This window comes from Hippopotamus amphibius, chromosome 17 (genome assembly GCF_030028045.1).
Source record: "Hippopotamus amphibius kiboko isolate mHipAmp2 chromosome 17, mHipAmp2.hap2, whole genome shotgun sequence".
Taxonomy (NCBI): Eukaryota; Metazoa; Chordata; class Mammalia; order Artiodactyla; family Hippopotamidae; genus Hippopotamus; species Hippopotamus amphibius.
The window spans coordinates 26,117,625-26,140,555 of NC_080202.1; the positions used below are offsets into that span (position 1 = coordinate 26,117,625).

The 22,931-nt window shown below is 53.7% G+C and overlaps 1 protein-coding gene across 1 annotated transcript; it reads right to left on the reverse strand.

Moving 5' to 3' along the window:
- Nucleotides 1-114: 114 nt before the first annotated feature.
- On the reverse strand, nucleotides 115-10,130 carry EPX (eosinophil peroxidase). The gene is made up of 13 exons (XM_057716066.1): nucleotides 10,049-10,130; nucleotides 9,848-9,941; nucleotides 9,422-9,594; nucleotides 9,154-9,271; nucleotides 8,934-9,063; nucleotides 7,880-8,086; nucleotides 6,408-6,726; nucleotides 4,831-4,991; nucleotides 4,230-4,476; nucleotides 3,626-3,796; nucleotides 1,650-1,887; nucleotides 868-1,080; nucleotides 115-558 (listed from the first exon to the last, which is right to left on the reverse strand). The coding sequence occupies exons 1-12, from the start codon at nucleotides 10,122-10,124 to the stop codon at nucleotides 879-881; spliced, it is 2,136 nt and encodes a 711-aa protein (XP_057572049.1). The 5' UTR covers nucleotides 10,125-10,130; the 3' UTR covers nucleotides 115-558; nucleotides 868-878.
- Nucleotides 10,131-22,931: the final 12,801 nt, after the last annotated feature.

Below are 22,931 nucleotides of genomic sequence, written 5' to 3' on the forward strand. Positions count from 1 at the left end.
GCTGTGTCTTAGCAGCACTCTTAAACATCCGGAGCAAAGCATGGGACTGAGGTCCCGCCTAACGGCCCCCCCCCCCCCCGCCCCCGCCCCCAGCCCAATGCAGAAACCAGCTTCTGCCCTTAGCGGTGCTTTATTGGTAGAAGCAGAGTGCTGCACAGTCTGCAGGCTCCAGAGGAAGACCGTGGGGTGGCGGGAGGCTGGGCCTCTGGCTTCCCAGTCATCGGCAGGAGTCAGGGACAGGGTGGGAAGTAGATGAACGTGCCTGGAAACCCTTCAGATGACTCTTGCTGCCTGGGTCTCAAGACTCCCTTGCTTGGCTCACAAGCCCTTGCGCCTGGAGCTGACGCGTGACCTAATATGTGAGAGGCTTGCATGGCAGGAGGGTTCATTGTTGCTGGGAGTGCTGGCCGTCACTCCCAGCCAGAGAACCAGCTCTGAGCTATAGCCAGCAAAAGCATCAGCAGGAAACAGTTGCTCCAGGGGAGAAGGTAGCTTTACGGTCTTCCTCAGATTTCCTTGTCTCCAAAGTCTCCAAGGTCGGAGGCTTGGAATGGACTCCTGTGGAAGCAGTACAAGTGGGCAGGTGAGGAGCTTGCTGGATGTCCAGAAGCGGAGCTGTTTCTAGGGTGTTGATGACTAAGCTGAGGCTAGTTGGATGCTTCCTAATTGCCCCCAAAGTCCTGGGTCCTGGGATTAACTATCAACCCAGAGGCTAGCATACTGCGAAGGCACTGGGAAAGCGTGCCCTGTCCCTAGAGACAAGTTCTCTTGTTTTTGCTGAGTCCTGAGAGGACTCAGCTGACCTATCCAGGGCAGGATGTGAGGGCCTGACCCAGCCCAGGGCTGTTGGAGGAGGCCCTCCCTTACCTGCAGAAGCCTCAGCTGCGTCTCCAGGCTGACAGGTTCAGGCTGGGGATGCGAGAGCAGGACACAAAGCCCCGGGGGTAGTTGTTGGCCCTGAAGATGTTCATTGGAACGGTGGTGATACCAGTGTTGTCACACACAATTCGAGACAAGGAAATGCGGCTCAGGGCCCTGCGCTGCCTCTTGGTAAAAACATCCTTTTTCTGCCACCAGAACCTAACCAAGGCAGTGGAGAGATGTGGGTGAAGTTTAGGGGGGATGAACAGGAATGAGCACCTGCTGTGTGTGAGGTACTTTACATACAATTATTTCATTCAGTTCTCCAAAACCCCTGCAAAATAGGTATGATTCCCATTTTATAAAGGAAGAAGCAAGTTCAGCAGTCAAATAAATTGCCCGGTATTAATTGCACAGAATTTAAGTAGCCAGGACTGGATTTGAACCCAGGTAAATGCCAAATCCAAATAAGTAGTCAAGTCTCAAACCACAGGCTTATTGGAGGCAAACCAGATTTAGCTTTTGTGCCTATGTTTTCTGGGATCCTCAACCCTGGAACAGCGAGGCTGAGACGTCTCTCTCCTGAGTTAAAGGTGCCTCCAGCTCAGGCAAGTGGTCTCTGTCCCTCTGACCAAGCTCTCCAGGGAAGAGCCTCCTGGTCTCAGATCCTGTGCACTTGGAAGAGATGAAGCTAAAAGAGAATACTTTCTCTCATTGCTGAGTCTTAAATTTCTAGTGCTTTTCTGCCCTGCCTCTGCAGCTGGTCCCTTCAGGGTAGGGTCACTTACCTGTCTCCATCCCGGGCTCTTCTGAACTGGTTCTCAAAAAGACAAGCCAGAAGAGGCCCCACTCGGGCCCCCGGCAAAAGAGGCTCTGCGATAGCTCCAATCCAGATGTCAATGTTGTCAGGCGTCCCGTACAGATTCAGAAACTTCCGTGCCAAACCCTCATTTTTCAGAACCTGGCTAAGCTGTGCCAGATTCCGGGGCTGGGAGAGCCCACAGAAGCGCCTCCAAGCGTTGTACCCTGCAGAGAACGGGGACGGGAGCAGTGTAGCCTTACCCCTGCAGATCCCTGTTAGCACTTGCTCGCCACGGTTTCTCTTGAGAGAGCTCTGTGGTCAGGCAGTACTGGGCAGAACAAAACCCCTGCTGGTGGAAGAGGCCCTGAACCTTCCAAAGACCAGACCGCTGCCCTCTAATTTTCAATGTGAGCAGAAAACCATGCTTTGTGTGCACACTGAGGAGTGTGTCCTAATGTAAGACACCGTTGTAACCCGACACACAGCCACAATGATATTATCGCGGCATTAATTAGGCACAAGTAAGACAGTACCTAGAACATAAAAGACTGCCAGATTTATAGACTGGCCAGATGAATAAATGAGTGAACAAACCAAGAAATGAAGAACATGGAAAAAATTTATCCACTCAGAAGAGGACCACATGCTGTATGGTTCCATTTATATGAAAGGTCTAGAATTGGCAAATAGGTAGAGAGAGAAGGTTAGTTATTGTCACCATTATTAAGCACTGTTGTGTGACTATCTCTCAGGATCCTCACATTTTTGTGAGGTACTATGTAATCCCCATGTTATCAGTGGATATTTGCTGAGCTTGAGCAACTGGGACTTTTCCAAGGTCACCCCACTGTGAAGTGGAGTTCAAGCCAGGCTTTCCAGTTCCAAATTTGGGAAGGGATTGGAGGAGGCTGCAAGAGCTAGAATCAGTACAATATTTCTGGGACAACTTGGAACAGAAGCTCACTGTGTGGCAACGTGGGCTGCCAGCAATCTCAGGTCTCCAGCAGAGGCGCCCACAACTCTCGCTGTCAGGAGCACCCAAGCACAGGGAAGGAAAGAAACTCAGGTTCTTGAGTGCCCACTGTGTGCCAGCCAGGTGCTGTGTTAGGTGCAGTAGAAACTGCCCGCCCTTCATTATTCACAGCTAAAAATTAGCAGAGGCTGATGGGGCTTCAGGTTGTATTTAGACAGGGAATCAGGAGATGGGGAGAGGGAGAGATGAGCAAGGCTGTGGCCAAAGCCTTCCCCTAACATCGTGGATTGAACAGGCGGATGAAAGGAGAAATTTTGAACCCGATTTGAATTTTACTACTTCCTAGTTATGTGGGCTTGGGCCAATTACTAGACGTCTCTGAGTTTATTTCCTCGTTTATAGAAATGTCTGTCACAGCTGCCTTTCAAGGTCATTGGGAGGACTAAAAGAGTTAGCATCCATTCAAGATCCTAGCAAAGTGCCTAATTTTTCTCATTTCCTGGGATAAAGTCTTTTTGTGTCCTCACCAAACAACCAAGGCAGTCTTACTTTTACTCTACCTGTTCCCTGCCTCTCAGGCTCTTTGCGCACGTAGAGCCAAGAGCCAGCTTCTATATCCCTGGAACTTCCTCCCTGGATCTTGTCAGGGTGGTGGGGCATGGAGCAGCTCTTCCCTTCCTTTTAAAGCTGCTGTTTTTCTCTGCTTGGAACGTCCTGATCCCCTTTGTTCAGCTCCTCTGTCCAAGTCCTGGTCCTGTTGTGACCCTAAAGCTAGAGACCCTATGGAAGATGGAGAAGACGTGGCAGGACAGCAAAAAAGAGGTCCCAGGGATGCTTCACTACATCAGTCTCAGCACATCCTGTAGACACTCGCAGTCAGAAAGAAGGTGCCCAGGGTCTGCTCTGAACCCCGCCCCCACCCCCCATCAACCATCACCAGCAACCCTGCACTGGGGAAGGCTGGGAAGAGGGGCGGGCAGCCCCCTCACCTGGGAGGCCATGGTCCCGGCTGCGTTGCATGTTGAGAGCTGCCAGGTCCAGCCCAATCCTTCTCACTTGCCGAAACAGCCGGTCCCTGAGCTCATCCACTAACATGGAATCTTGACGGTTCAGCTTGGCAGGGGTGCCCATGAGGCCTCGGAGGATGGGGTCGATGCCACCTGATGGCGGGGAATATGAGCCGCACAGATTGGACCAGCCTCTTGGAAGCCCCTACGGTCATCAGCCGATACCAGGCTGGCTCGGAGCTGGACGAGCACGTCACTTACATTCTAGAATGTTTGTATCAGGAAACAGTGGCCTGGGTGGGCGTGAAGGGAGCTGGAGCTGGCAAGAAAAGAAATCACCCCCACTTCTTCAAGAAGGAGTGGAACGCAAGCTCCTTTCAGGACCACAACCACCAGTCTCCTCCCCTTTTAGAAATCCTCTAACCCCGGAGGGGATGGGGGCCCCATGACTGAGAGTCTTGGTGGCACCTGCCTTGTTTTCACTGTCTTGGGGGGCGGATCAGCAGTGGCCTGAGCAGCAGCCTGGGCCCCGGCACGAAGCTGGACCCTGCCCCCCGTCCCATCTGTCTCTGGGAAACCTAGTCACCTTCATGCACAATTCTCCAGCTGGCGAAGAAGGCAGAGCTGAGCGGGACCCGTGAGTTGGGTGCTAAGGCCCGGTACTGGCTGTCCAGGCGGAACATGAAGGGCTGGAGCATGGTGTGGCCGAAGCGGAAGGCCAAGGTGAAGACGTTGGCCACACGGGGGTCTACATTGGGGCAGTACCCCCGGTAGGGCCGCAGGGTTCTGGCCTGGCCCAGAACGAGGGGCAGAAAGTCCCGGTAGGTGATGATCTGGAAGAAAAGATGGAGGAGGAACATTACCTTAGTGGCTACCCACCCCAACCCCTTGCCTTTGGACGGACCTGTTGCTTTTCGAAGGGCTGCGTAGACATATTGATTCTTTGTTGGCAGTATGTCAAATGTGGCAATGTTCATTTCCCATTGTCTTATGAAGGGACTAAGCCCAGAGAGGCTGGGTGACATGAACAGGGTCACAGAGCGACTTAGTGGGAGAGTTGGGGGTACAGGTTGGATCTCAGGAACACTCCGAATCACCCAGACCTAGCTGACTTGAGGCACATCCCCTGGGATGGCTTCTCATGCCAGATGGCCTTCTAAGGGATGCTGGGACCCAGGGCCCCCTACCTGGACCATGGCCCCCACGATCTTCCGAGCTTCCTGGTAAAGCTTGTCTCCGGTCCACCGGGGATTCAGGCGTTTCAGCTGAGTCGCCAGCCGGTTGTGCTCTCGCACAAAGAGGGTGTGCATGGATGCCAGTTTCGGAGTTTCGGTTGACCGGGTATCACCTTGAAAATCCCAAGTTCAGAGTCATCACAGTCCTTCCCAGAGAAGTGTCTTTCTGCTAAGGCAGACAGAGCTCTGGGCACTAGAAAGAGGTGGTGGGACTTTGTGACCTGGGCCAAATTCTTGGCCCTCAATGGACCTCCATCTCCTCAGCTGAGCTGTGAGTCTCCACTCACCAGCACAGCGGGCTAGGAGCGGGAGGACAGTGGAGTTTCGGGTCCCTAGGTTACTGGAATGGGTTTGCGTGAGGTGGAAAGTCACAGGGCAGCTGCTGGTCTTGGGCAGGAACACTGTTCCCTAGTGATTCTACTCTGCAGGATGACCAGGTCCACAGCTGCAGGAAGGTCCTGGGTGACTCTAGGAGCCTTTGAGACTGCCTTTGAGACTGAGTCCACCTGTCCTGTGAGTTGCATCCTTTTGCATGTTCTCTCCTGGGGGCTGGACCTCTCCCCAGGGAGCCCCAGGGAAGGAGAAAGAAGGAAGGTCAGGCAGAGCCTGTTCCTGTAGCCAGACCTTCTCCTAGAGGCCAGGAAGGAAAGTATGTTCCTGAAGGTGGCCTTACACACAGTCTGGCTTTGAACTAAGTCCTTGTATGTGCTCTTATTCAATCTACTCTTAAGTAAACCTCTCGGGAAGGAGCATGCCAGGAGCAAAGAAATGTACTGTTGTCAGAAAAGGGGCTGGAGCTGACTCCTTGCAAAGGAGGAGGTGGAGCAGAGCGGACAGAGCCCAGACGTGGCCACCACGCTGACCTGAGTCCCCACTGTGGCCTCTGCCATCTGACACGCTGCCCTGGGGCACATTAGCTATCGTCCCTGAGTGTGTCATCTGCAAAACCAGGGCGGTAATCATGCTCCTCTTTCGGGGCTGCTCTAAGGATCGGAGACGGCACATTTAAGAGCCTAAATGACAGAAGCGATGACCATCATTACGATAACCAGCATGGGGGGGGGGGAGGGGCGCTGAGACTGCCAGGAGAGCTCAGATCATGCATCCAGAAGAAGGTACCCGGCGACAGTGTGAAAGCTACTTTCAGGTAATTAAAGAGGCTATTACTGTGTGAGAGAGAGCTTTTTCTCTGTGAGGTTCTAGAAGCACAATGAAGAGCAACGGATGGGCATTGGATCAAAATGGGGGGGGCTCCTTCTGACAGTCAGTGCTGCTCCAGATGGACTGTAGAGGGGTGAGCCCCTTATCGTCGTAGAGAGTGGAGTGGTGATCTCTGGCCACACACCGGGTGTTTGCCAAGGAACTCCTTCCAATGTACTGATTCTGTGACGACCACGCACAGATCTATGTGCCTGACATGGAGGTCTGAAGCCGCGCACCCCCAACGAATCCCACCGGGTTTCCTAACCCGGACCCCAGGGATGGGCTGTTTCCTGGGGCGACACCACCCTCCCTCCTCTGAATCTGACCTGCCAGGAAGCAGGGGATGCGCGCAGAGCGGTTGGTGAGGAGGCAGGGGTCTTCGTGCAGGTTGTCAAAGGGCAGCAGGGCCCGGCCGTTGTCGCGGAAGCGGGTGTTGACGGCCAGCAGCCCCAGGAGGTTGGTCCGGTTGCGGAGCCGCAGGGAGAGGGCGACCTCACTGCCGTAGACCATGCTGGCGTCCACGAAGGAGGTGAGTGCGTTGATCTGGTTGCGGACTTTGTTCTTGTTTTGGGGGCACGAGGGTGCCGAGCGGAAGAAGGGGATGCAGTCACGCAGGTCTGTGATGCGGGGGTCGTTGAGCGGGATCTGAGGAAGAAGAGGAGCCGGTGACACTGGGGTCCTCCCGAGCAAGCTCACGCCTCCTGGTCATCCCCCACCTGCTTCAAAACCTTGCTCAAAACTCCCTTCTTCCAGGAAGCCCTCCTTGATTCATCCAGACTCGGGGCCACTCACCAGGTCATCTGAGCATCCTCAGCACTTTGTATCATAGAGTCATGAAACGTTAGAAATGGATGAGGCCTTAGATGCTCATTTTACAGATGGGGAAACTGAGGCTCAGAGAGGGGAAGTGACAACTCGTTAGTGGGAGAGGAGGGATTAGAACCTAGTTCTCCTGACATGAAGGCTTGTGCTCCTTTCGTTCCATTCAATTCACCAGACACTGCCTAAGCCCCCTTCTGTGCTGGATGACTTGGAGACTGTGAAGGTCAAGAAAACTCAAGACAGATTCCAGGAAGCTGGCAATTCAGTGAAAACAGGCCTGCATATAGAGTAATGTAACTCTAAATTGAGGTGGCATTTGCTATGCTTGGTTTAAAAGTCAAAAGCTAAAGGTATAATAGGAAGATGGGGGCAGCTCCCCAGAGGAGCTTGAGGAAGGAGCCAGCCAGGGGCCCTCACATGACACATCGCGAGAATGTTGCCCTACCCAGTAGGGGCGAGTGAACGTGTGTGTGCACGCACGGAGGACACCCTCTGTCCCCAGCAAAGGCTCTGCTCCCTGGTGTCGTCTTTTCTCCCCTAGTGTCTCATACCATCCTTGCCTCTTGGCGTGAAGGAGAGCACTGTGCTCACACCCCGACCCCGGGAATTGATGTGAACTGCAGGGCCCTCAGACCAGCCCAGGAGGGAGAGAAGGGCAAGAGCTAAGAGACCCTAAAGGCTTCCAAAAGCAGCAGCCCGGAGGCTTCCCCTGTTGGAAAGGGACCCACAGGTCAAGGCCAGTCTCAACTGCTTCCCCTTCCGTGAGGCTGGCACAGGAATCTCCTGGCAGGTTGCCCCCACCCCAAACACACGCAGAACCAGGCGTCTGTGCCCGGCTGTGCACCTTGTCTCTGTCTGAGACTCCAGCGTCACAGGCAGCTCCTTAAGGCAGGTGCTCTAGATTCCAGACGTCCAGCCCTAGCTCTCGGCCAGGGATGGAGGCCACATCAGGAGCCCAGGAGACGGGGGGAGGTACCTTGATAGGGAAGCAGGGGGGCAGCTGGGCGCAGGTCTTCTCACAGTCGACGCCCGTGGTGAAGGCCACTCTGGCTGGGGACTCAGGGGCAAAGTCCAAGTCGTGGTCAATGAACTGGCCCCACTGCATGAACATGAGGGACCGGCCCTGGTCGGAGGTTAGTCTCTTGCTGGGGAAGCGCACGATCTGGTTGGAGACGGCCCGGACCTGGTGAGGAGATACCTCAGTGTGGGGGACTGACCCTGCAGGGTGTCCGAGCCAACCCAGGACTCGGAGGGTGGCAGGTTGCCCCCACTGGCGTTAACACAGTCTCTCGTCCTCTCCTGCCCTCCCCTCGCCTTTCCTGCTTTGTCCCACTTCCTACGTGGCTGTCCTTCCTACAAGGATGCTCTTCAGCCCAGCTTCTGAGGATTCCAGGAGTAAAGAGAGGGGGATGGGCCAGGTTGACTGGCTCAGACCCCACCAGCTTCTCCAGAGAGATCAATAGATCAAATTGGTAGGTCAATTTATAGGCTAATGGATGATTAGATGGTAGAACTGATTGACAGATGCAAGGATTGGTTGCTAGGTGATGGATAATAAATAGAGAATTGGATAGATGGAAAGATTAGCAGAAGAAAAATTGATAAATAGATGCTGATAGATGGGTAGATGACAGATTGTTATATTGGCATATGAATAGAAAATTGATAAATTGTTAAATGTGAAATAGTTTAGGTCAATAGCTAGAGCTACGTTAAGATGTATTGCTCTTTATATTTAGAAAGGTACTTTGATGAATTCTTTCAGGGAAAACAGTACTGTCATGTCATTAATATATCACATCCTATATGGATGTTTGTATCAAGGACTTTATTTAATAGTCACAACAGCAATGTAAAGGGGGTTTTACTGCCATTTTACAGCTGAAGAAACTGACTCAGCTGAAGTCCTTGCCCAGAGTCATCCGCCAGCGAGGCTGGTTCGAGCGCTGTCTGGCTGACTCTGGGCTGTGCTTTTACTCCCCACGTGTAGCAGAGAGGCAGCATCCTCCCGTCTCCCAGCCCCGACTCACAAGGGGGAGGAGGAAGCCCTTACGCCTCCTGCCAGGGGTCCAGCCGAAGGGGAGCGACCGCCCATCCTCATACTCAGCTGGCAGCCATCGCGCCAGGGCCTGGTTGGAGGCCCCCAGCCAGGGTCTTTTCCTGCAGCAGTGGGTGGGCTGGGGTCAGCAAGGTTGGAAATGAGGGGAGGGAACTGGGCACCCCCAGGTGAGGTCCCGCCTCAGCACCCACTTGTTGTTGCATCTCCCGGTGATGGTGCGGTACTGGTCACTGCACTTCTCGACTTCTTGCTGGGGAGCACAGCCACTGGCCTGCGACAGCAGCCGCAGCTGCGATTTTGTTAGCACATCTGGGGGTGGGGCAGCGGGCAGGGTTCTAGCGTCTCTTGAGCTGGTCTGTTCCGTACCTCCCATCCCTTTCCCCATTCCCCTCCCTACGCCCCAAGGCGGGCACCCTGCATGCCCCACCCCCACCCCGGCCCCCTTCCACGCCACAGTACCAGTGACATTGAAGGATCTGAACCCCTGGAGTAGTAAGTTCTCCAGCAGTCCCAAGGCCACATGCATATAATCAGCAGCCTGAACGACTGTCCTAGTGGCCGCTACCGGTTGTTTGAAGTAGGACAGGAGGTCCATGGGGCTGGCCAAGCCGCTGCGAAGCCGCTGCTTGATGCTGCCCGGAAGACGAGGAGTGAGGGCTGGAGAGAGGAAGCGGACCCACCCAGCAGAACCCCAACCCAGGCAGTGGACAGTCGAGACAGTGTAAACAGATAGAAGGATGGACGGAAGGGAGGCTCTCTACCAACATGGCACTGCCCCAAGGTGCCCAGGGGCAGCTGATGGGTGAGATGACCTCGGCTGGAGTTCATCCCCCATCGTCAACCCTCCCAGGCCCATGCAGGCCCCAGATCCAGGCCCAGGCCCACCTCCTCTCAGTGTGATTGTAGGCAGTGTCCACCAGCAACTTGGCCTCTGTGAGGAAGCCCTGAAGGACCGAGGTCTCCACTGCCCTAAGGGAGGCTGTTCAGAGGGGAGGGGACTTGGAGTCCAGGGCAGCCACAGGTCCCCCAGACCCAAGTGCTTCCCCTTCCATCACCCTCCTCCTTGGCTGTCCAAGGGGCTATTACCTGGGGCAGTGCCCTCAGAGGGCCGGGCCAGGATGAGTGTGGCTAGGACCCCCGCCAGGGCCGGGAGCAGCTTCATCTCTGCAGAGAGAGCCCAGCCACAGTCAGATAAGGGATCACACGGGTGAGGGTGTCCTGATGCCTTCTCCCCAGAGGATGCTGAGCTGACCTCTCACCTCCTCCTGCTCTTCTGTGGTAGTAACTGGGAAGGGACTTTTATAGCCTGTCCTCGGGGAGGGAGGGGAGCTCTGAGCCTCAGAAGCCCTGCCTCTTGAGGTGGAGCTCTGGGACTTCCCTCTCGTTTTGGGAGGCGTCGTGAGACTGAAACACCACACTTTACCCCTCACCAGCACGGGGATGTTCTTTCATCTGCTCACTCCATCCCCACCCTCTTTGCTATCGAGTTCACTGATGTATGAGTATTCTTCCCAGGGCCCAGAGCGGTGCCTGCAGCACAGGTGTCGCCCAGTGAGTGTGTGCTGGGTGTGCCTCAGAAGAGGACTGTGCCTGGTACTGCCGCTAACTAGCTGTAGGCAAGTCACTTCCCCTTTCTGGGCCTCAGTTTCCACATTCCTAGAATGGGACTTGGGCTAGATGATAGGAAAGGCCCCTCTCCTCCTCCAACAGAGCAGAAGCCAGTCGGCCTTACTGTCATATCTCCCTGTACCACCAGCACAAGGCCTGGTATTCAGTAGGTGCTCAATAAGTTGATGGAGGGGATGAATGATGTGGGATCAGTGATTCGATCCCTCCCCTTACTGCAGCTCCCTCCAAGATGCAGGGGACGTTGAGGGGATGGCAGAGGCAGGGCCTAGCAGTGACGATTAAGGGGCTGCCTCACAGGCCATTTGGGGGACACGGGGAGACGTCACCGGGAAACACCCCGGGAGTGATGGCTACAGGCCTCCGTACAAGCTGAGGACCTGCCTCCGGTTTAGAGCTTCTCTGCGTGTTTCTTCAGTGCCTGTCAGCAGCAGGTTTGCGCTGTGTGGTGGGTGTAAATTCTGACGTCCTGTGGGCCTGGTCAGCAGTGGCTCCCTTAGGGACGGCAGTGGGCTCAGACCCACCTGGGTTGGGACCCCGCTCTGCCACTGCCTGCACCACCTTGGCGGGGCCACCATTTCTGCATCTGAAAGGTAGGACGGACGCCCCAAGGTGGCTTCCCCCGGCCCAGACCTTCACACCCCCTGGCCTTTCCTCCTGGTTTCCTCCACTGGAGGAGCCAAGCTCATCCTTTGCTCCGACCGCATCCTGGTCTGCCTGGAGAGCGCTCACCCATCGCGCCACGCTCAGCCCCAGAATCACGCCTGGTACAGCCTGCAGCCTGCTGTGCTTGCCCCTTCTCCAGGTGGACGTGTGCATCCCGTCCTCAGCGCAGACCCTGTACCTGCCGCGTGTCCTCGCCTGCTGCCCTCTGTCCCCCATGCCCTGCCCAATGCAGGTGCAATGCCCTCCTCAGCCTCCTCCCACACCAACACCGCTGGCCCAACGGTTGCTCTTGAAACAGCCCCTTCAGCAATCCCTTTCACAAGCTCCAGTTGAGGGCCTGGGCCTGTTGCCCTTATCTCCTTATCTTCAGCGGGGGCCCCTCTCCTGTGCAAGGATGGGGATGGACGGTCCCCGTGCAGCTGCTGCAAGTCCACCGCCCCCCTGCTGACCCCCTGCACGACCGGGGTAGGTCACAACACTCCCTGGACCTAAGGGTCGACACCTGTGAGAGAGGGCCGGTGACCCTCAGGAAGGAGAGAGATTGGGAACGTGGTGGAGTGCTCCCCAAATGTGCTCGTCTCCCCTGCCCTCAGGAGCCCAAATACCCCCAGAATGATGGAAGCCAGGGTGGGACATATGTACCCGAGGTCACTCTCCTTCCAGGGTCACCCCAGAGAGGAGTCCGGCTGAGCTCTGCTCTCCCCCGGAGAGGACTCCCATTCTTCAGCAATAGTGAGGTGTGCACGGGTTTGGCCACAGCTGTGGCTGCTGTGGTTCCTGGGACAAGCTCGAGACAGAACCCGGGCTCTAGGCCCAGCCCTGCCATGTTGGCCGATCTCTGGGGGGTTTTGGCCCCTTGACCGCTCCAGGTGCGGATTAGAGGAAAGCAGACAGGAAGGGGTTGCTGAGGAACCCTGCACAGCCAGTCTAGGGAGGGGAGGTCCCTGGGCTGCAGGGCTAGACGGCGGGCAGGGTTCAGGCAAGGGAAGCCCTGGGTGTACTGCTTGGTTCTCCAGCCCTCCCACAGGACCCTCCCCTCCATCCCAACCACCCTCGACCCTGCACGGATAACCCTCCCTCGTCTGCTCCTAGGTCTCTGCTGATGCTGCAGGAAGGCTTCCTCTGGGAGACACAGCACTTAGCACCCGGGAGCTTGTTGAGAGCAGTATAGAGAGGTGATGGGGAACTGGCCTGGGCCCCGGTCCCAGCACTGTCATCCACCCGGGCCCGCGGCTCAGCCTCGGAGCCTGCCCCTCACTGTCTAATGGAGGGCCTCACTCTGTTTGCCTTGCAGAATCGTGATGGGAATAAGGGTGAAAGGCTACCAGGGCCTGGTGCACAGCAGGTGCTGGATGGTGCTCGTGTGACAAGCCAGTTGTTCTGCCCCATTGCTACTTCCTTTCCTGTGCTTACTCCAGCAATTACCATCAGGTTGAAGGCTGGGGGTAGTGAGTGCAAGAGCTTTGCTGACCATCCAGGCCCGGGTGCCTGGGAGGAAAGAGGGCAGGAAGAAAGTAAGGGAGGCCTCCGAAGTCAGGATTGTTGAGACCCTGGTCTCCGAGCACCCTCCTGTCCGAGTGGGCTTGCCGGCTGCCCGTGCTGGGCCACTGGAAACTGAGTGGAGCAACAGTGATGGAGGGAGATGCCCTCCTGGGTTTCTCCAGTTTGGGGACCCCCCCCCCACTGTGACCTTCCCTGGGGGGCAGGCCTGGACATGCGGGGCCTCACCAGGTCTCACAGTGGTCAGATTTGACATCTGCTTTTTTTCTGTGGTCCGGGTCAACCATGCAGAGTCAACAGAAGAGAGGTGGGGGCAAGGGCTGCAGGACCCTCAGGTGCCTCCGTGGGCTTTTCACGACTCCCACTGGGACCTCAGAGAGATTTTCCTTGGGGCTAAGTGTTGCCCAGTGGCGATCTGGAGTATCTCATGTGGAAGCAGGCTCATTTTTGATACCTGCTCCTCTACACCACAAAATTATTATTTTTTAAGCTCTTTATTGGGGTATAATTACTTTACACTGTTGTGCCAGTTTCTGTTGTACAGCAAAGTGAATCAGCTATATTTATACATATATCTCCACATCCCTCCCTCTTGAACCTCCCTCCCCCCCTCCCTATCCCACCCCTCTAGGTCATCAGGAATCATCGAGCTGACCTCCCTGTGTTATGCAGCAGCTTCCCACTAGCTACCTATTTTACATTTGGTAGTGTATATATGTCAGTGCTACTCTTTCACTTCGTCCCAGCTTCCCCTTTGCCCCCCCCCACACCCCCACCATGTCCTTAAGTCTGTTCTCTGTATCTTTATTCTTGCCCTGCCACTGGGTTCATCAATACCATTTTTTTAGATTTTGTATATATGCATTAGCGTAAGGTATTTGTTTTTCTCTTTCTGGCTTATTTCACCCTGTATAACAGACTCTGGGTCTATCCACCTGACTACAAAGAACTCAAATTCATTCCTTTTTATGGCTGAGTAATATTCCATCGTATATATATGTGCCCCATCTTCTTTATCCATTCATCTGTTGATGGACATTTAGGTTGCTTCCATGTCCTGGCTATTGTAAATAGTGCTGCAATGAACATTGGGGTACACGTATCTTTTTGGATTACAGTTTTCTCAGAGTATATGCCAGTAGTGGGATTGCTGGGTCTTACGGTAGTTCTATTTTTAGTTTTTTAAGGAACCTCCATACTGTTCTCCATAGTGGCTGTATCATTACATTCCCACCAACAGTGCAGGAGGGTCCCCTTTTCTCCACACCCTCTCCAGCATTTATTGTTTCTAGACCTTTTGATGATGGCCATTCTGACTAGTGTGAGGTGATACTTCATTGTGGCTTTGACTTTCATTTCTCTAATAATTAGTGATGTTGAGCATCTTTTTGTGTGTCACCACAAAATTATTTCCAGTAATACTTATTAAATGAAAAAAGTAATAATAATGGCTAGAAGAAAATGTGGGGAAATTCTTGTTTATTAAACTTGGACATAATCATCGCAATAAAGAAATAAAAAGAAAATACTACAATATAAAAAGGAAAAGAGTAGTGGATTAATACTTTTTAATTACATGAATGTGTTTTAAATAAAGAGAAAATACTACCTACATATTGGTGGTTTTAATCCTTAATATATCATTATAGTTTCTGTTTTCTTGATGCATTTTTTAGTTTTAAAATAATTAAAAAAGTTAAAAGAACAAATCTCAGTGTTATATTCAAAATCAGTAAAATATTCAAGTATTAATTTAAATTTGCACTTTCAAAATGTTATACTTCACAATTTGCACTCTTTCACTGTTTTAAATCTTAAACACAAATTATATTGTAATTCCAAATGGTCACAAAGAGTGATGAAATGGAAGAAAATCGAGTTCTGTCTCTTCATTCTTTTCAATCACAGTAGTTATCACGGTTTATATTAAGCCAACTGTTTAAAAGCAAGAATATTCAGTGCTACAGAGGATGAGGGGCATGAAGTGTGGCCAGAGCCAGATCAGATGATTCTGAACCTTTAGAATTTATTTATTTATTTATTGGCTGTGTTGGGTCTTCGTTGCTGAGAGTGGGCTTTCTCTAGTTGCAGAGAGTGGGGGCTACTCTTTGTTGTGGTGCGCGGGCTTCTCACTGCGGTGGCTTCTCTTGTTGCGGATCATGGGCTCTAGGCGCCTGGGCTTCAGCAGTCGTGGCACACGGGCTTAGTTGCTCCGCAGCAAGATCTGTGGGATCTTCCCTGACCAGGGATGGAATTCGTGCCCTGTAAGAATCGCACTGGCAGGGGGATTCTTAACCACTGTGCCTCCAGGGAAGTCCGAACACAGTGCTTATTACAGGGTAAGCAATAAAAATTCATTCATTTGAAGCTTCCATGTGTAATTGTTAAAGCAATAGTGATTGCAGCAATCGTTTAGAATCTAGACCAACAAAAGATTTCTTAGGGAAAGAGTGTTTTATCACTGCCCAGAACTGGTGAGCGTAGGAAGCAGTCCAGCTCTTCGTCTGTGCTGTTAGTACTTTTAAATCCCCTACAGACAATGCACCCTTGTTTCCTGCTTGTCCTCTGCCCTGTCCACTTGTCCTCATTAAACGACAAGTCAGGAGGCTTTCAAGTCCTCCCACACACACCCCAAGTTTGGGTCCCTGAGGAGGGGGTGGAGGGGGAGCCCTGGGCTCTGAGCACCTGGGAGTGGGGAAGGGGCTGCTCGTGTGCTGAACTGGGGATGAGCTCAGCCCTTCCAGAATCCTAGCGTGCACAGTCATGGTCCGCAGAGACTATGCGCGAAGTCCCTTCAGCAGCAGCCCAGGGAACCCCCGATCCTTCCCCACTCCCAGGCCCCATAGGACCTCTCCAGCCTCCACTCACCCTTCCCCACGGCCCAGCATGCTCCAGCCTTGACTTCCCAGAAGCTTTCTGAATGTACCACGTTCTCCCTCACCTCTGGGTCCTCGTACACGTTCCCTTGCCCTGACTCACCTCTACTCATCTTCACAACCCAGCTAAGACACCGCCTCCTCCAGGAAACCTTCCCTCATCCCTTTCCCGTTCACCTCTCAACATGATCCACGTTCTGTCTGTAGAGCAACCTATGCTGATGCTTCTCTCAGCACATTATGGGATGTACTGAATGCATGCTGTCACCATGCCCCCCTCCTAGACTGACCACGGGGACCCCAGGCCTGATCTTGTCTGCAGCTGTGGGCCCAGCACCTTGGGCCTGGCCAATGCTCAGAAATGTTTGTGGAACACGCGTGAACCGTGTCATGCCCTGGTTTAACTCCATGAGTTCACATACCCTCTTTCACCCCCATGAGATGCGATTTCCTCTTCCTTTTCCAGGTGATAGTTTGGAGCTCCTAGGGTCTTGACCCCAACAAGCCAGGTAGGTGGAGTGGGGCAGGGGGTTGAGGGCCACCATGGCAGTGATTGGAGCCTTTGGGTGGGCACTAGATGGGCCCCGTGACTATCCTCGGTGCAAGGCCAAGAGCTGGAGCTGCGGGCGGTTGGAGTGGGTGCTGCCCAAGTGACGTGAGAATGGACGGCCCACGGAGCATGGAGGCCAGCGTGGGATGCCCCCCTGGGTTGGGAGTTTGGGAAGCTTGGCTCCCTGCGAGGCCCGTGTGAGCTCCTCCCTCTATGTGTGGAGTCCAGAAACCGCTGCTGGGGATGGACCAGGCTCCGTACAGGCTGGGGGCCTGGTTGGATCTCAGGGGTTGGGGAGTCATGCTGGAGAGCTCTTCCTCTGAAAGAGAAAAGGGCAAAATAAGGGTCCAAGATGGAAGCACACAGGAGGAAAAGATTTGTAGTGAGACCCATCACAGAGACCACTTGGGGTGATGGAAGATGAGGCTGCTTGGCCACTAGGAATAAGGGGGCCATAGGAAGGGTTGAGAACATCTAGGGGCCGGGGCCCTGACCAGCCAGCTTCTCAACTGCTCTCCCTGTCTCCCTCCCTGGTGACCATGGGTGTATGAGGCCCTGGGGGACTTGGCACCATTGCTGCCAGCATGCCGGCCCCTCTGGGACTCATAGAGGAGCCAGACTGGGCCAGCCACCTCCTCTCTCCAGAGCCCTGTCTCCTTTCTTTGTCCCTCTGCCCTCTAACCCTGCTGGCTTCAACTCCTGAGACAGGCCTCCCTCCACCTGCGATGGGTCTCAACCACAAAGGCCCTCTCCCTTTGTGCCTGCCAACTCCTGCTGACCCTCCAGGCCTCATCCACGGGGAGCTTTTCCTGCCCTGGCCCCACTGGCCACGACTCGGGTGTCTGGCTCTTCCTGTTCCTTATTCTTACAGCTCCTTTCCTATAGCTTAGCATCTTGTGATTATACATGTATTTCTGTGCTTGAATCGGATTAGGCTCCAGCTCCCTGCAGGTCTGTGAGAGCCAAGCAGAGAAGATATGTGCCTGTTCTGTTGCTCGCTGTAGCCTCAGCACGTAACCCACCGCCTAGCGGGGCTTTGACACATGTTTGTGGAATGGATGCATCTGTGACCTCACCTGTCACAGCTCTCGCATCAGAGGGTGGATTTGTACCTGTGCATCTGTTAGGACCTGTGCCTCTGTCACGGGTGTTGCTGTCCCTGGACCAGACCAGCCCTGGGTCAGTGGATACTGTTGCAGGCCTGGCCCTCCCAGGCTGACACCCAGACCCTGGACCACGAGGAAGCCTTCCAACCCTGGCATCTTTCGGCTGCAATACTCAAGAACCTTTCTTCCTGCCCTCCTCTGGAGATCTTGAAACCTCAAGATTCTGCAACCACTTTCACAAGAACCGTCTGCCAGCCACGGTGGAGCTGCTGGCCACAGGCCCGATTGGATCTCTTTAACTGCTCAGCTCCAACAGCCCCGGTGGAGACAGCTGTGGTGCAGCGGGGCTCAGGGCCTGCGCCTGTTCCCAGGGGTTCCTGGCAATGGGGCCCTGGGCTCTGTTCTCGTAACATGAACACTCAGGTCTGCAGGGAGCCTGAGGGGCTTGGCTGTACCCTGTGCCAGAGGCTGGGGCAGGCCATGGGTGTGTGCACGTGTGGGCCTGTGTGTACGTGTGTGTGCTCCAGAGCTCAGGGCTCCCCTGAGAGAGGCAGCGCTGGGCGTTCTGTTTCTAGCAAAGCCAGGAAAAACACCACCCCAGCTGCTTGACCTCTCTGATTGGCTGGTAAAATCAGCAAAGGGCAGGGATATTCAGGAGGCAGGAGTGGTCCCTGGAGAGCACGTGAGATGTGCAGGTCCAGGCTGGGGGTGGGGGGCAGCTGAGGGCCAGAGCCCATCCCTTCCCCTCCCTCCTGCCTTGGCCTACATGAGAGCTGCACCTCGCCTCCCCCATCAGACTGGGGATTCCCAGGGACAGGGACGGGGGCAGGGGAGGAGCACTGTGGGCTTGTACACAGGCAGACCCTGCTTTGCATGAGCCACGTAACGAGCGAGAGGGCTCAGTGGGGCGTGTGAACCGCAGGGCACTGCTGCCTGTGGGGAAACAGGCAGGAGGTGCGGGTTCCGGGGGGGAAAATGCGGCTGGCTCGGGGTGGTCCGTTGCCGTGATGTTTGCCAGCCCGTGCTGTGTGCTTTACTACATACACTCCCCTGGGTCCTCACAGCACCCCTATGAGGCGGGTCCTGCCGCCTGGGACCTCAGTTTTACGGTTGGGGCACAGAGGAAAGAGCGTGTCACCATCTTGGAGCCAGGAAGGGATCTCAACGTGGCTGTGACTCTACAAGCCACTTCTTTCTCCCCTCAGGCTCCCAAGGGCATGGGTGTGACCTGATGAGAGAAGCCACCTCACACAGGCTGGGAAGGTGTCTCAGGCCTGGGAAGGTCCCCCCACAGGAGGGCCTGGAGGAGAGGCGGACAGGCCGCCCTGGCTGCTCTGATTGTCCATCCCCCCAAACCCACAGCTCCAGGGTGGCCGCTGAGCAAAGGAGATGGGAGCCAGTCTGGAGCAGGGGGTCAGGGGTGGGGCCCCAGAGCCTGAGAGGCACGGCTGCATAGTCTCCCCACCAGAAACGGCCCACATGCATCCACTTTTGCCTCCTGGCATCTCAATACATCTAGAACAGTGGTCCCGAACCTTTTTGGCACCAGTGACGGGTTTCGTGGAAGACAATTTTTCCACGGACACTGAGGGTGGGGGTGGGGGTGGGGGGGATGGGTCCGGTGGTCCTGCGAGCCGTGGGGAGAAGTGGGAAGCGGCAGATGAAGCTTCGCTCTCTCGCCTGCTTGCCTGCCGCTCACCTCTTGCTGTGCATCCCAGTTCCTATCAGACTGGTACTGGTCTTCGGCCCAGGAGTTGGGGACCCCTGATCTAGAAAGAATGAATGCCTGAAAGCTGCAGGAATTTAGACACCCCTTTGAATGCAATAGTCTCTTGCCTGGGGCACTCACAATTTAGAAGGTTCAAAAATGCAATCGATGACTGGGAAGATTGTGCAGGTTTTATCCTCCCCCCACTCCAAGCCACAGCCTCCTCAGCTTCTCATTGGCATGGTGATGAGCTTGGGGATCTGTGGTCCCAGCCCCTTGGCAGCACTGGAGGTGGCTGGTGCCAGCATCCGATGCCCAGGACAGAAAGTCCACTACCCAGAGGCCTGTGTGCTAAGTGAGGGCTGCTCTCTCTCTCCCCTCGTCCTGTCCTACGTGCCCAGTGCAGTCTTTGGAAATGGTCATGGGAAGGATGAGGCTCTGCTCTGCTCTGCTCCTCCTCCTTGTCCCTGGAAGGCACATCCTCCCATGAATGCACCGTGACTTGATGCCAGAGTGGGCTGTCCTGGGTCTGCCACTTGTGCTGGACTCTGGGCAAGGGCAGGTCTTCACTTTCTTTGTGTGCATCTGGGCGGTGATAATGGTTCTGAATGGAAACGGGCCTCGCATGCAGAATGGGTACAGGATTATCCCAGAAGAGATGGAGCCAGGTGCTCCCTGGATTCTTCTCCCAATTACTGAAGGCTTATTGGGTTCGTGGATACTGCCTTCAAGGACTAATGTGGGGGTTACAATGTTATTTGTTTGTTTATGCTTTCAACAAAACTTTATGGAGACCCTTCACAATCCAGGGCCTGGGCTGGGTGTTCGGGCTATGGTGGTGAACAAAAACAGGCATGTAACAGAGGAGAGGCATGCAACAAACATGCCCCTGCAGGTCTGAGAGAGGAAAAAGCTCTAGGCAAATCCATATAAATGCAAAAGGGTACTCCTACCCTCCAGTGCCGGAGACTTGCCCAAGGTAACAGCTGATCAGTCAGGAACTTGAACTTGAATCCAAGTCACGATCTTAGCCCACTCCACCAGGTTTGACCTCTGTAACTATTCCCTGCTGAGCAGCCAACATGACCTTTTTAAAATACAAATTATATCATGCCACTACTCCCTTCTACACCCAAACCCTCCAAAGATTTTCATTGCAGTTAGAATAAAATTCAAACTCTGTCATGATCTGGTTCCTCTCCATATCAGTGGTAATTTCAAGGTATGCCCATAGTTTCTTTGACACTCCCCATTTAAAAGATGGAGTCTAATTCCCCTCCCTTGGATGCTCACTTCTGTCTAATAGAACGTGCTAGAAGTGATGCTATGGGACTACGTCTGAGGCTGGATGTAGACAGAATTCAACTCCCACTTGCCTCTCTCTCTTAGGATACCTGTCCTTGGACACTAGCATGTTGTGAGGAACCTCAGGTCACATGGAGAGACTAGTCAGTAGCCTTCCCTAGGCATCCAGCTGACACCATCAACAGCCAGACATGTGAGTGAATGAAACTGAAAAGGATTCCATCCCTGGCCTTGGAGTCTTGCAGCTGAGGCTCAAGACATCTGGAAGCAGGGATGAGCTGCCCTGTCAGAATTCCCGGCCCACAGAACCTGTGAGAGATGATACACGATCACTGTGTTTGAAGCTGTTAGGTTTGAGGTTGATTCGTTAGGCACTAGCAGATAACTAACGCAACATCTCAGACCTCACCTCCTCCCAAGGGTCTGTTTGTTCATCACACTCCAATTACACAGTCCTCTTTTCTTTTTCCTTTGGGCAAAAAGTTCATTCTTGCTTCAGGACCTTTGCACGTGCTGTTTGTTCTTTCTGGAATGCTTGCCCATCACCTGGATCTCTGTCTGACTGACTCCTTTTCATCGTCCAGGTCTTTGCTGAAATGTCCCCTTCCTCGACCGCAGTTTACAATGCTGTGCATCCTACCAGTCACATGACCCGAGGCATTTCCTTCATAGCTTTTATTCTATGAAATTATCTTCTTTATCTGTCCATTTGTTACTTGTCTGTCTCCTCACACTTCTTCCTTCCTCTTTCCAGCCCCTCCTGTCTGGTGTTGGTATGGGGAGGTGGAGAGGGGAAAAGAATGTGTCCTTCCCCCATGAGAGTTCCCAGTGTAAAGCAGCAGGCCTCCTGGCTGTCGTGGCTTCTCTGGCAGTTCACACTGTGGGGAAGCCCAAGGCCCATGGCTCCATGTCCAGCTTCTTGGGAGAGTTATACAGGGACTCTTGGGGGCACATTCTCTGTCATGGGAGACAGGCTCCAGCTTAACCTCCTCCCTCCCCCAAGCCTGCACCTCAGGGGCCACCCCACAGCCTTGCTGCTTTATTGACAGCTGTGCAGAATGCGAGAGAGCACGAGATTCCCACTTTCAACCACTCACACTCTTCCCTCATAAGGCCTCTGCTCTTCCGTCTCTAATTCTAATTCTCCCACTTTCTCAGGATCCTGTCTGTCTGTCTGTCTCACACACACACACACACACACACACACACACACACACACACACACACGCTGGGTCTACGAACAGCAGGGTGGTGGGAGCAACCCACCTGGCAGGGAGCTGTATTTTAGCCCTGACATTACTTAGTGAGCACGGCAATGGTATAAGCACCTTTTGTCAGTTTTATTGTTGTTTCAAAATTCAACAGAGAAAAAGAAAACCCTTAGGGCCTGCACAGGCACCCTCTGCCCAGTCCTTGGTGTGTCCCTGTGTCGATGCCGTGTAGGGGACATGGCCATAGGTGGAGATCCAGGCAGGCCTCATTGTCCTCCATACCCCAGCTGCCTCCTCCCCTGCTTTTTAGCTCTCTCTCTATTCCAGCTCCCTCAGACACGGCTGATGGCTCCTCCTGGTTCAGCCACGGCCACAGCCGCCCTTGTCCTCTCAGAATGCCCTGCTTCCTCGGGCTCCTGTCCTTTCTTTCCTTGGTTCAGCCAAAACAAATTCAGGAACTTTTCCAAGAACCTAGGGGTAAAGAGAGCAAAGTAGGACAGAAGGAGTAAATTGCAGACACAGTAAATACTTATTTAATGAATGAATGAAGACACTACTGTCTAGACATCGCTAATGACAAGTGTTTCGGGTGGTACCATTTAAGAGGGATGTTGCTTGTTCTTTTCATGCCAGACTTGCCTGGGGGGAGTCTGTCCACCCACACACTCCTTCCCTGGGGACAACTCTTGGCCACAATCCCTGCTGGAGGGGTGGGTTTGGATGGCCACATTCATGTCACACAACCTGCACATCCCTCAACCACATGGGATACGTGGTCCAACCTCAGCCAATCACATTATTCTCATAGAAGTTTGGAATTTGAATCCAGAGAGACTGAGCTAGCTGCCTGTGGAAGGAGCATGAGAAAATCAGGTTTTTGTGCGGAGGCTCCCATTTGAACCACGTGCAAGGCGCCTGCATAAGCAGGGACTGATGAATGGAGGGAGGGAGAAGGAGGGACCAGCCATGTCAGTCCTGACAGTTGCTTATTCCTGTAATACCTGACTTCACCTTTTTTCAGGGAGAGATTTATATCCTTAAAATAAACACCCTCTTTTTACTTAAATTGTTGGATTTGCCTCCTCTTGCAACTCTAACCATAACCTATTTCTTCTCTTCAACTCAGCCTAACCCCAAAGCACCAGTTTGATAGGGGAGAAAAGATATGATGGGTGTGTGGCATGGAGGTCCAGGCAAAGAGGAAGCAAGGCACATTGGTAAATTGGGGGGGAAGGGCCAGATGGATGTAAGGAAGACTAAATGGGCAGAAATCAATGTAGGGAAGGAGAGAGGGAAAGAGGAAGGGGAGTGGGGGTATATAGAGATGGTCAACAGACCCTTATAGAGCACTTTCTATGGATAAAGTAATGCATTAAGCCCCAAATGATTGCTGGAATATTTACAAATACGAATAAATGAAT